The 12229-nt window shown below is 54.2% G+C and overlaps 1 protein-coding gene across 3 annotated transcripts in view; it reads left to right on the top strand.

The window, feature by feature from the left end:
* Positions 1-8813: 8813 nt before the first annotated feature.
* The window catches only part of SEC23IP (SEC23 interacting protein), a 48831-nt gene continuing 45415 nt past the window's right edge, over positions 8814-12229 (top strand). For 2 of the 3 annotated variants that reach the window (XM_055119285.1, XM_055119284.1), the window contains exon 1: positions 8814-9033. In XM_055119285.1, the coding sequence (XP_054975260.1) occupies positions 8880-9033 (154 nt within the window). In that variant the 5' untranslated portion in view covers positions 8814-8879. The remainder of the gene's footprint in view (positions 9034-12229) is intronic. The other variant, XM_055119286.1, reaches the window with a different exon arrangement.

Genomic DNA, 12229 nt, shown 5'->3' with positions numbered 1-12229 from the left:
GGGTGTGACTCAAAAACAAAATTGAAAAAAAAATTACAGGGCTGGAGCGATAGCACAGCAGGTAGGGCATTTGCCTTGCACAAGGCTGACCCAGGTTCTATCCCCGGCATCTCTTACAGTCCCCCAAGCACTGCTAGAAGTAATTCCCGAGTGCAGAGCCAGAAGTAACCCCTGAGCATCACTGGGTGTTACTCAAAAATAAAACAAAACAAAAGGGGCTAGAGAGATAGCACAGCGGGTAGGGCATTTGCCTTGCACGCGGCCGACCCGGGTTCAAATCCCAGCATCCCATATGGTCCCCTGAGCACGGCCAGGGGTGATTCCTGAGTGCAGAGCCAGGAGTGACCCCTGTGCATCGCCAGGTGTGACCCAAAAGGCAAACATACATACATACATAAATAAATAAATAAATAAATAAATAAATAAAATAAAACAAAACAAAAATTACAGAAAAATGTTAAAGAGGCCAAGCAGAGATCTGGGGTAAGGCTGACATATGCCAGGTATGCCGAAGAGCCCACGCCTGAACCTCTCTGTGGTATGGCACAGCATCGCCCTCGAGGGCCCTAGACAAGTCCAGATGTAGTCCTGATAGTCCCCGGGCCCCAGATGAGTCACTGAGTCATCCATTTTATTTTTAAGCTTTCATCTAAACACTGGCTTACAAAGCGGTTCATAATACAAGTTGTTACGGACATTCGATGTGGCAATACCAACCCCATGACCAGAGTGACCTCTCCACCATTGTCCCCATTCTCCCAACCACCCCTGCTAAAACCCCCTGAGCAGGCACAAAATAATTTATTTTATACCGCTCATTACCACTGCATACCACATAAAATGGCTAATGGAATTATAAAAAAAGAAATATTTCAGTAAAAAAAAAATTGTGAAAGTTGTCATTTCACCCCACAGGGTCGTTAAGTCCTTGTCTGAGGGTTTCCCAAGCTGTTTGTTGCTAGCTGAGCCTCCTGTGTTATTGTTTTTGTTTATTGCGCTTAGTTGGCTTCTCTGTTGCTTTCCATCTACTCTGGTGTGCTCCTCCTGCCATGTCAGTACTGTGGCATTTGGAGGTGTCACATGGAGATGTTTGGGGTTTGGGCACCAGTAACATCTCCATTGTGAGACTTCTTGCATGCCTGCTCCATAAACTCCAGAATCTGTAGAACCGGACCAGAGGATTTACATGATAGCTGCTGTGCGATGTGGGTGTGGCTGCCAGAACATCTGAAATATGGGGGTGAGGGGAGGCTGTCCACCACCACTTCGAGAAGACCCCCGAGTTCTCAGCCTGAAAACTCACCTGGAATTTCCGCTGGTTTGGTGTCTCTGCAGAGCTGAGCCGTAAAGCCGTGGAGTTGGGCGTTGGCGTGGCGGTTGCTGTAGGGTGTCGGTGCAGCTACTAAAGAGCCATTATTTTTTATTGTTCTGTTTTTTGGGGGGCCACACCTGGCTCTGCGCAGGGATCATTCCTCTAGGGGTTGGGAGACCGCATGGGGTGCCATGGATTGAACCCAGGTGAGCCCAAAGCAAGGCAAGCAGCTGACCCCCTGCACTGTCTCTCCAGCTCCTGAACCGTCCTCTGAGTTGGTCTCCAGCACGGCTTAGAGTCGCCACTGCGGCACCCCTGGGCGATGCTGGGGAGACACACACGGCCCGCGCCAGCCACTGGTCTAGGAAGCTGGCGACTGGGGCTCGAGAGACCGTCTCGGGATGCAGCCATGATCGGGTTTGATCCTTGCTACCCACTCATCCCCGGAGCATGGCAAGTGCCCTTCCTGCTGCACTGTGCTTCCGGCCCAGGACGGGGCTGACTGGTTTTCCACTGGCTGGTCCTTACATGTCAGCCCCAGGCCAGGCACAGGGGGCGTCTCTTTCTAGCAGCTCAAGACACAGGTGGCCTAATGGTCAGAGCAGCACCAAGCGATTCAGTCAAGCATGAAGGAAAATGATGCTTTCACGAGACAGGGCAAATTGGAGATAAAGGAGGCTAGAGTGAAAAAATGCTGTGATGGGGCCGGAGAGAGAGTACACTGCATGAGGCTGACCAGGGTTCAATTCTGGGCACTCCTTAGGGTCTCCGGAGCACCACTAGGACGGCTGCTGGATGTGGTCCCCAAACCAACCAAACAGACAAAGCTGCCATGATGACAGAGCTCTGACCCCCCCCCCCAATAAGAATCCTGGGACCATCACTATTTAAGCAGCTTCTTGTTTTTTTTTGGGGGGGAGGGGCTGGTTTTTTGGCTTTTTTTTTTCCTTTTTGGGTCACACCCAGTGATACTCAGATGTTACTCCTGGCTCTGCGCTCAGGAATTACTCCTGGTGGTGCTTGGGGGACCATATGGGATGCTGGGGATTGAACCCAGGTTGGCCGTGTGCAGGGCAAACGCCGTACCCACTGTACTGTCGCTCTGCCCCCCTCCCACCAGCAGCTTCTGGTTGACAAAAACATTCCGCGTGAATTATGATTCTATTCAGGTGGAGGAATATCACAGAAGACATAAATATAGTCTATTTTGGGATAGCACCGTGGGTAGGATGTTTGCCTTGCACGCGGCAGACCTGGGTTCGATTCCTCCATCCCTCTTGGAGAGCCTGGCAAGCTACCGAGAGTATCCCGCCTGCACGGCAGAGCCTGGCAAGCTCCCTGTGGCATATTTGATATGCCAAACACAGTAACAGCAAGTCTCACAATGGAGACGTTACTGGTGCCCGCTCCAGCAAATCGATGAGCAACGGGATGACAGTGACAGTGATACAGTGATTTTGGTATGTGGGGCATTGGGCCCACACCCAGCTGTGCTCAGGGCTTATTCCTGACGCTGTGCTCAGGGATCACTCCTAGTGGGCTCAGAGGGACTAGATGGTGCCGGAGATTGAACCTGGGTTGGCTGCGGGCAAGGCAAGTGGCACCCACCCGCTGTACTAGCTCCTTTTCTTGCATTGATGTGATCTGAAAGTGTCCAGAAGGCTAAAGAGACTGCAGAGAGGGAAGGCACTTGCCTGCCATGCAGCTGGGCCTGGCTGGGTCTGTGGTATCACTTATATTTCCCTGAGAACTGTTGGGGGGACTCCTAAGTATGGAGCCCAGAGCAAACCTTGAGTACTGCCAGATGTGGCCAAAAAATTTAGAACAAAACGTTTTTAGTGTCATAGTAAGAAAGAAATAGGGCCAGAGCGATAGTATAGTGGGTAGGGCGTTTGCCTTGCACGTGGCCAACCCGGGTTCAATCCCTGGCACCCCATATGATTCCCAAGTGCCACCAGGAGTAATTCCTGAGCACAGAGCCAGGACTAACCCCTGAGCATCGATGGGTTAAAAAAAAAAAAAAGCAAGCAAGAGAGATTGGGGCCAGGAGACAGTTAGCAGTTAGGAGGGCACATGCCTAGCGTACGCTTGACCTGGCTTTAATTCCTGGTCCCTGACCATTGCCAGGGGCACTCCTGAACACTGAACCAGGAGTTGCTTCTGAGTACTGCTGAATGTGACCCAAGGGGGCTGGAGCGATAGCACAGCGGGTAGGGCCTGACGCTGTGCTCAGGGATCACTCCTAGTGGGCTCAGAGGGTAGGGCGTTTGCCTTGCACGCAGCCAACCCGGGTTCGATTCCCAGCATCCCATATGGTCCCCTGAGCACTGCCAGGAGTAATTCCTGAGTGCAGAGCCAGGAGTAACCCCTGTGCATCGCTGAGTGTCCCCTGTGCATCGCCCAGTGTAACCCAAAATAAGCAATAAATAAATAAATAAATAAACAAACAAATAAATAAATGTGACCCAAGCTCCCTGCCAGCCCCACCGCCCCCAAAAAACCCCAAACAAACAAAAACCCCAAGCCCACCATTCGTGCTGTCAGCCCTCAGCGGGGCCAAGAATGAAGGTCCTGGCTACGTCTGACCTGCTCCCCACGATGGCTCCGGTCCTGCCATGCCCACGTGACGGCTCAGCTGGCCCGGCAGCAGCCTGCCAACTGCCCGTCCTACTTCCCGGCCTGCTGGCGCCCTATCTGTTTGATTATATGAGTCAGGGTGAACTTTCTACAGGGCGGATGTTATCATTTGTCCACCCTCCTTTATTTATTTATTCTTTTTGGGGGGTGGGGTGGGTCACACCTGTTGAGACTCCGGGGTTTCTCCCTGCTCTGCACTCAGGAATCACTCCTGGTGGGCTCAGGGGGCCACACGGGATGCTGGAAATCCAACCTGGGTCTGCAAGGCAAGTGTCCTCTCCACTGTACTGTCACTCCGGTCCTCTCTCCACCTTCTTTAAACCCTCACTAATCCCTTCCGTCCCTAACCGGTGAGCACCGGCATTGTCTGGCCTTGGTCTAGTTTTCACTCTCATTTCCAGCTTATCTCTTACCACCCACACGTGGCATTTCTGGGTCTCCCGACATATTGTAACTTTATGTGAAACCCACACCCAAACTTCTCCAGGTCCCTCCTACTCTTTGCTCTTGATTATTATTATTATTATTATTTGGTCTTTGGGCCATACCTGGCAGTGCTCAGGGATTACTCCTTGCTCTGCACTCAGGGATCACTCCTGGTGGAGCTTGTGGGTACCTGTACATACACATCAACACCTTACCTGTTGTAACATCACTCTTGCCCCACAAACTCCTTAAGCCTCTCTCTCTCTGTCTCTCTTTCTCTTTTTTTGTACATATACCCTTCATACAATAGATAAGAACCTAGGAGTTCAGGAGTAAATCTACTGCTGTCATACTTTACAGTTATTATGTATTTGACTATTTCCTGACCTGACTACAAACTCAGGGAAAGGACCTTGGGTTGACTGTTTTGTTTTCTGGGGGTCATACCCAGACGTTCTTGGGGGGGTCTCTTCCAGTAGTGCTCAGGGACCAGGCAGTGTCAGGGATCAAACCAGGGTTGGTTCAATCCCTGCCTGGTTCACCCACAGCAGCGACACATCTATTCTCTTGGACCAAATTCTAGCTGGACTTCTAGCAGCTTAAGGCCATCTTCTTAAGAGGACTGGGTCCTCTTCAAAATGTATGCCTAGGGACTAGAGTGATAGCACAGTGATAGCACAGCGGGTTTGCCTTGCACACGGCCGACCTGGGTTCGATTCCCAGCATCCTATATGGTCCCCTGAGCACCGCTAGGGATAATTCCTGAGTGCAGAGCCAGGAGTAACCCCTGTGCAGAGCCAGGTGTGACCCAAAAAAGCAAAAAAAAAAAAAAAAAAAACAGTATGCCTATCCGGGTTTTGTGACCAAAATCTCCAGGCTCTCAAGGAGTCGGGTTTGGGGACCTCCTCCCATTCCCTTGTTCTTCCAGGAGCCTGGCAGTGATGCCCATGAACTGTCTCTGGTGCCATATAAGCTCACTAACGAACTGTGATCCAGAGACTCATAAATAAATCTCGAAAGAGATCAACAAACTGAGGAGATGCTTCTGGACCCCAAAGTCACCATCCAGTTAAAAGTTTAACTACAACTGCATCACTCCATTCAAAATTTTAGAATTCCTGGAATAATTACACAACACGCACAACATCTCACACTGTCTATACCACTGATACACCAGGAGTAGCACACCACATTCGATGGGATCTAGAATAGAAGGCAACCAATCTCGATTAAGAAAATATGCATGCGCAAGGCTTAACCTATAATAACATGTTAGTGGGGCTGGAATGATAGCACAGTGGGTAGGGTGTTTGCCTTGCACGCAGCCGACCTGGGTTCGAATCCCAGCATCCCATATGGTCCTCTGAGCATATTCCTGAGTGCAGAGCCAGAAGTAACCCCTGTGCATCGCCGGGTGTGACCCAAAAAGAAAAAAAACCAACAAAAAAACCAACAACAAAAAACAACCAAGCAAACAAAAAAAACCATGTTAGTAATCTCTTATCCAAGGGCTAAATTGCTCCAGAGTAAGATACAACAATCTTCACATACTTTTTTTTTTTCTTTTTGGGTCACACCCGGCGATGCACAGGGGTTACTCCTGGCTCTGCACTCAGGAATTACTCCTGGCGGTGCTCAGAGGACCATATGGGATGCTGGGAATCGAACCCGGATTGGCCGCGTGCAAGGCAAATGCCCTACCCGCTGTGCTATCACTCCAGCCCTCTTCACATACTTTTTTCTAAGGAATTCTGTTTTGATCATTTTCAGCAAATTATTCATAAAAAGCATACAAAATAAATTACATAGAACCTGCTATTGGGGCAAGCTTGGGTGGTGGTTGGGAAAAATGCAAATAATGGTGGTGGGAAGGTGGAATGGTGGTGGGATTGGTGTTGGAATATCAAATGTAATAAATCATGAACAACTTTATAAAATTAAAATAAAATAAAAAATAATTTATGTCTGGGGGCAGAGAGATAGGACCACCGGGGTTAAGGTGCTTGCCTTGCATATGGTTGACCCCGGTTTGATTTCTGGCACCCTGCACACCACTGGACCCCTCGGCACAGACCCAGAATTAGTCCCTCGAAGTGCTCGGTGGGGTCCTAATTCCTCTGACACCTCCCCCCCTTCATATCTGCCTGAAAAAGCTCAAGACTGGCAGAATTTTCTGTATTCCAGTGCAGTCCAGGTGCTAGGCATTGAGGCCTCTCACCCCCTCCTGCAGCGTTTCTTTCTCCACTCCTTCCAGAGGAAACCCTCCGCCCCGCCCCGTCCCCTCCTGGCCTGCCGGCTGCCTTGCCCTACCTGGTGATCACGGCTCTCCAAGAAGGTAGGAGTTTCTCCTCCCGTAAGTGCCAATTACCCAGCCCAGGTGGCCCCCACGCAGGGCTCCAGCCTGTTCGCACCTGTCAGCGCTGGGCCCTCAGCACACCCCACTCTTACATAATTCTTTTCACCTAAGAAGAAACAGCTCACAAGACACCCTCTTTACCATGGTGTCAGTTGTTACTGAAGTAACGCACGGGATAGGGCTGGAGCCACAGTACAGCAGGAACGGCACTTGCACCCAGCCAACCTGGGTTCGATCCATGGCACCCCAAATGGTCCCCTCAGCCCCTGCCAGGAGTGATCCCTGAGTGTGGAGCCAGGAGAGAGCCCTGAGCACTGCCATGTGTGGCTCCAAAACCAAAACCAAAAGCCAAATCAGGATAGAAGTGTGAACGGTGAGTGGGAGGCAGCTTTTTTTTTTTTTTGCTTTTTTTGGGTCACACCCGGGGCAATGCACAGGGGTTACTCCTGGTTCTACACTCAGGAATTACTCCTGGCGGTGCTCAGGGGACCATATGGGATGCTGGGATTTGAACCCGGGTCGGCCACGTGCAAGGCAAACGCCCTACCCGCTGCGCTATCGCTCCAGCCCCAGCTTTTTTTTTAATTTGCTTTTTGGGTCACACCCTTGATGCACAGGTGTTACTCCTGGCTCATGCACTCAGGAATTACTCCTGACAGTGCTCAGGGGACCATATAGGGATGCTGGGAATTGAACCCCAGTCAGCAGTGTGCAAGGCAAACGCCCTCCCCACTGTGCTATTGCTCCAGCCCCTACTGTATGGTCTAGATCAGCCGCTCCCACCCTTCAAAATCCTGAAAGCCTGCTTAGCTGTTATTTCTCTCTTTCTCATTATTTCTTCTTTTCTTTCTTTTTTCTATTTTTTTTGTTTTTCTCTTTTTGCTTTTCTTTTTTTCTTTCTCATTATTTCTTATCAGATGACAGATAACAGTTTTACATCCAAGAGCACTTTCACTTTGCACTTTTTTTTGGGGGGGGGTGTTGAGGGACAGACACACCTGGTGGTGCTGAGGAGTAACTCCTGATTCTGTGCTCAGGGATCACTGCTGGCAGGCTGGGGATGCGATGGGGGCTGGGGATGGAACCTAGGTTGTCTGCATGAAAGGCAAAAGCCCTACCCGACGTACTTATTGCTCCAGCCCCATCACACAACTTTTAAAACTTTTGCTTTTCGGTATGTAATCTGTGGTGCGCAGGGCTTCCTCCTGGCTCTGAGCTCAGGGATCACACCTAGTGGTGCACGGGGACTGTATGGTGAGCTGAGGATTGAACCCGGGTCAGCCACATGCAAAGCAAGAGCTTCACCCACTCAACTATCCAGCCCCGCATATAATATTTTTAACGTGCAATAAAAGCTATTCCAAAAGTCACATTCCTGGGGGATGGAGATACAGCAAGCGGGTAGGGCATTTCCTTGCACGTGGCCGACCTGGGTTCAACCCCCGGCATCCCATATGGTCCCGGGAGCTAGGCCAGCAGTAATTCCAGAGTGCAGAGCCAGCAGGCTTCCCCTAAGCACCGCCGGGCGTGACCCCCAAAGAAAACAAACAAAACAAGATGTACAAAAAAAAAAAAAAAGTCACATTCTTAAATTCCAATCCCACAGCTCCTTCTTGAAACAAAAGTTTCTCCCTAGAACTTCAAACATTTTTTTGTGGTCTCTGTGGTCGTGGAGCTCGGCAAGCAGGCAGGAGGACACACTAAACAAGAGGCCTCTTGTCCGCTTCTCCGCAGCGTCTTTTTCTGAGCTCAGCCGCGTCCAGAAAGCCGAGGGGGCGGGTCAGGCTTGGGGCGGGCAGGAGCCCGGCGACCTTGGCCCCACGCCGCTCTCGCTCCCTCGCCTGCCGGCTCCCCCGATCTCCGATCTCTGCTCGTCCTCGCTTCCTGGCCGCAGCCGGCCCAGCCTGCCCGCGTGCGTCCGACCCTGGAGTTTGGGTGGGCGCCAGCCACCCAACTCCGCTCCGCCCGCCTCCGAGCCCGGGCGCGGGCGTGAAGCCGGGGCGGCCATCTTGCTTCCTGGCGGTGCCCGCTCACGGAAGGCCCCGCTGCGCAAGTGCGGAAGTGTGTTGGCCCCGAGTCTGACCGACTTCCGGCCGGCGGGGCTGCACCGGCTCCTGGTAGACGTGTAACGGACGGTGGGCTGCGGCCATGGCCGAGAGGAAGTCCAACGGCGGCGCCGCCGCCTCCTCGGCGGGCACGAACTTGCTCTTCTCCTCGTCGGCCACGGAGTTCAGCTTCAGCGTCCCCTTCATCCCGGTCACGCAGGCCTCCCCCGTGCCGGCCTCCTTGCTCTTGCCCGGAGGTAGTTGGGGTCGGGGGGGGGGGGGTCCCGGGGCCGGGTGTGGGCGGGGGCGCGCGGGACGGGGTCGCACTGGGGGGGGGGTTCCCCCCCGCTGTCCCCCGGCCGGCAGAGAGGCGGGGCGGGGCCGCCCGTGGCCGGGGGCTTGGAGCCCCTCGAGGCCGGGCGTCCGGGTCCTGAAGCTTGCTCAGTGCCCGCTGTCCCCGCTGTCCGGCTTTCTGGACGCCCAGGAGCCTGGTCCCTGCAGGCAGTGCAGATGCGTTGGTGCCCCTCGCCGAGAACGCAGGGGGCCTCCCCCGGTGTAGACCGCCTTTCTGCAGGGGGGAGGTGCAGACGCGCATCCCTTCCTCCGAGGGGCCCACGCAGGGCGCCCCGGGTGCACCCCGCTCCCCGGTCTGGGCGATTTTGCCAGGGAGCTGGCCCGACCCAGAGCGTGGTAATTTGGATCCCAGACTGTGCCAACCTGCCAGTGACTTGCTGTGTGACCTCGGGCATGTCACTTGGACTCTCTGTGCTTCAGTATGCCACAGTGTCCAGCCTCAAGGGGAAAGAATGAGGAGTGAGTAGTCCTGCTGGCAGATCAGAGGTTACTTTCGGTTCAGAGTGTTATGTCAGTGGGTGTGAAATGAACGCGCCTGTGATCTTCCTCAAGTTTGCAGTGCGCCTCGGGACTTCTTTCTTTCTTGAACTTTCCTCCCTTCTTCCATCACTCCCTCCCTTTCATTTTTGTTGGATCTCCCTCCCTCCCTCCCCTCCTCCCCTCCTCCCTCTCTTCCTCCCTCCCTCCCTCCCTCCCTCCCTCCCTTCCTTCCTTCCTTCCTTCCTTCCTTCCTTCCTTCCTTCCTTCCTTCCTTCTCCTCCTTCCTTCCTTCTCCTCCTTCCCTCTCTCCCATTTTTGTTGGACTTCTTTCCCTCCTTCCCTCCCTCTCTCTCTTCCTTGTTGGACTTCTTTTCCTTCATCCATCCATCCTTTCCACCTCCCCTCCCTTCCTTCCTCCTTCCAGTTTTGTTGGACTTTTTTCCCTCCCTCCCTCCCTCCCTCCCTCCCTCCCTCCCTCCCTCCCTCCTTCCTTTCTTCTTTCTTTCTTTCTTTCTTTCTTTCTTTCTTTCTTTCTTTCTTTCTTTCTTTCTTTCTTTCTTTCTTTCTTTCTTTCTTTCTTTCTTTCTTCCTTTCTTCCATCTTTGTTTGACTTCTTTCTATCCCTCTCTCCATTCCTTCCATTTTTGTTCGGACGTTGGGCCACACCTGACTGTGCTCAGGGAGCACTCCTGGCAGTGCTCTGGGGATCCTGTGGGGTGCCGGGGGCCAGGGACCAACCTTGGCTCTGCCCCGCGCAAGGCCGCGCCCTGCCCCCTGTGCTGTCTCTCCGGCCCCTGCCCTTTCCTGTTTCCCGGGCCGCGTTCAGTGCCTGGCGCTTTGATTCCCGGGAAGGCCGCTCGTTTGCCCGGGAACAATGATCAGCTACTGCTCGGATCACTCATGCATCCCATGGAGGAGCGCCGGGGGCCAGACTGGATGCCCGGGAGGTCCTGACGTTTGCCGCACGTGTGCTGGTGCGTGTGCGCTTGTTTCTCTCGGCCCCCTGCAGCGCAGCTCCTCGGAACGCGGCCCGCATGCGGGAGATGAGCTCTTCACTCGCTGAGGAAGTTAGGATCGGGAGCCAGAAATCCGTAGCCTTCCTGGAGAGCGCGGGAGCGGGGCTGGTGGGCTCGCTTGGCAGGACCGGCTGGCAGCGGGAGGCACAGGAGCAACTGAGGCCGTGCTTTTTGACCTGTTAATTCATCATCATTATTGCCGTTAGGACTCTTGTTTGGGATTTGGAACCAAGCCCTGCGGTGCTGGGGGTCACTCCTGCCAGTGCTAGCGGGGCACTGGGGGGCACCGTGTGGTGCCAGAAAGCTAATGTGGGTCTCAAACAGTGGCTCTTAATACTATCCCAGCTTCAGGAGTGTTGTTTGGGTCATGCCATGTTCTTGGCTTTTTTTGTGTGACAAGAGTACTTAAGGGGCTGGAGCAATAGCACAGCGGGGAGGGCGTTTGCCTTGCATACGGCCGACCTGGGTTCGGTTCCCAGCATCCCATAGGGTCCCCTGAGCACCGCCAAGAGTAATTCCTGAGTGCAGAGCCAGGAGTAACCCCTGTGCATTGCCAGGTGTGACCCAAAAAGCAAAAAAAAAAAAGAGTACTTAAGCATATTTTTATATACTCAGAGTATTTTTGGGTGGCCACATTCAGTGGTGCTCAGGGCCAGGGATGCAACCTGGGTGGACTGCGTGCAAGGCAAGCACCTGCCCACTGGGTGACCTCTCTGGCCCCAGAGGGGAGTGATAGAGCCGCACTGTTGGCCTTTTGACTCCCTGGAGGCTGCTCAGCCTCCGTGACCGGGCCGGCTCAGGGCCGGGTCTGGCCTGTTGACTGAGATTTCCTGGGGGGGTTTTGAGGGAGTCAGCGGTGGGGAGAGAGCCGGGGCCTGCGTGGACGTTGGCGAGTTTCTGGAGAGCGGCCGCGCGTGCGGGGCGGGGAGCTGGGGCAGTGCAAGGGCCCAGCGCGGTTCACGCTTAGGAGGCTCCAGCTTGGGAAAGGTCGGGGGGAGTCGTTGGGGAACGGCTTCTGGATCACCTGGCGGTAGTCTCATGGCGTTGGACGCCTCATGGGTGTATGAGCATGCCCGGCGGGGGGGTCTCGGTGCCAGCGGGGCCCCACGGAGCGGGCACAGGCCGCTGCCGCGCCAGGCTGTGAGCAGGTAGCAGCTTCTTGGGCCAGGTGGGCCGGAACTGCTTGCAGGATGGAAGACAGCCCGGGGGGTCGGCCACGCTCTCGGCAGTGCAGGGGACGCCTCGGGTGACCTGGTTCCTGGTGACCTGGAAGAGTGGGAGCAGCAGGCCCTCTGCCTGACATCCGAATGGTACAGGCCAAGGGTGGGCCAGGAAAAGGTCTTTCAAGTTTGGTCTCGGGGGGCTTGGATGATAGCAGAGCAGGAAGGGCGCTAACCTCGCCCGAGGCCGACTGGGGCGCTGTCCCCGGCACCCCACATGGTCCCTGAGCAGAGCCAGGAGTCAGCCCGGAGCACTGCTGGGAGGTTGCCCCCCCAATGCCTGCCACCCCCACACACTGTACTTTATTTATTCTAGTTGCAAGGAGACAGTCCAGAGGAGTACTTGCAACAGTGCTCACAGCACCGTGCCGGGCTTGTGGGCA

This window comes from Sorex araneus, chromosome 11 (assembly GCF_027595985.1).
Source record: "Sorex araneus isolate mSorAra2 chromosome 11, mSorAra2.pri, whole genome shotgun sequence".
Classification (NCBI taxonomy): Eukaryota; Metazoa; Chordata; class Mammalia; order Eulipotyphla; family Soricidae; genus Sorex; species Sorex araneus.
The sequence above is the reverse complement of the archived record's forward strand: the minus strand, read 5'-3'. Positions and strand labels throughout refer to the sequence as shown.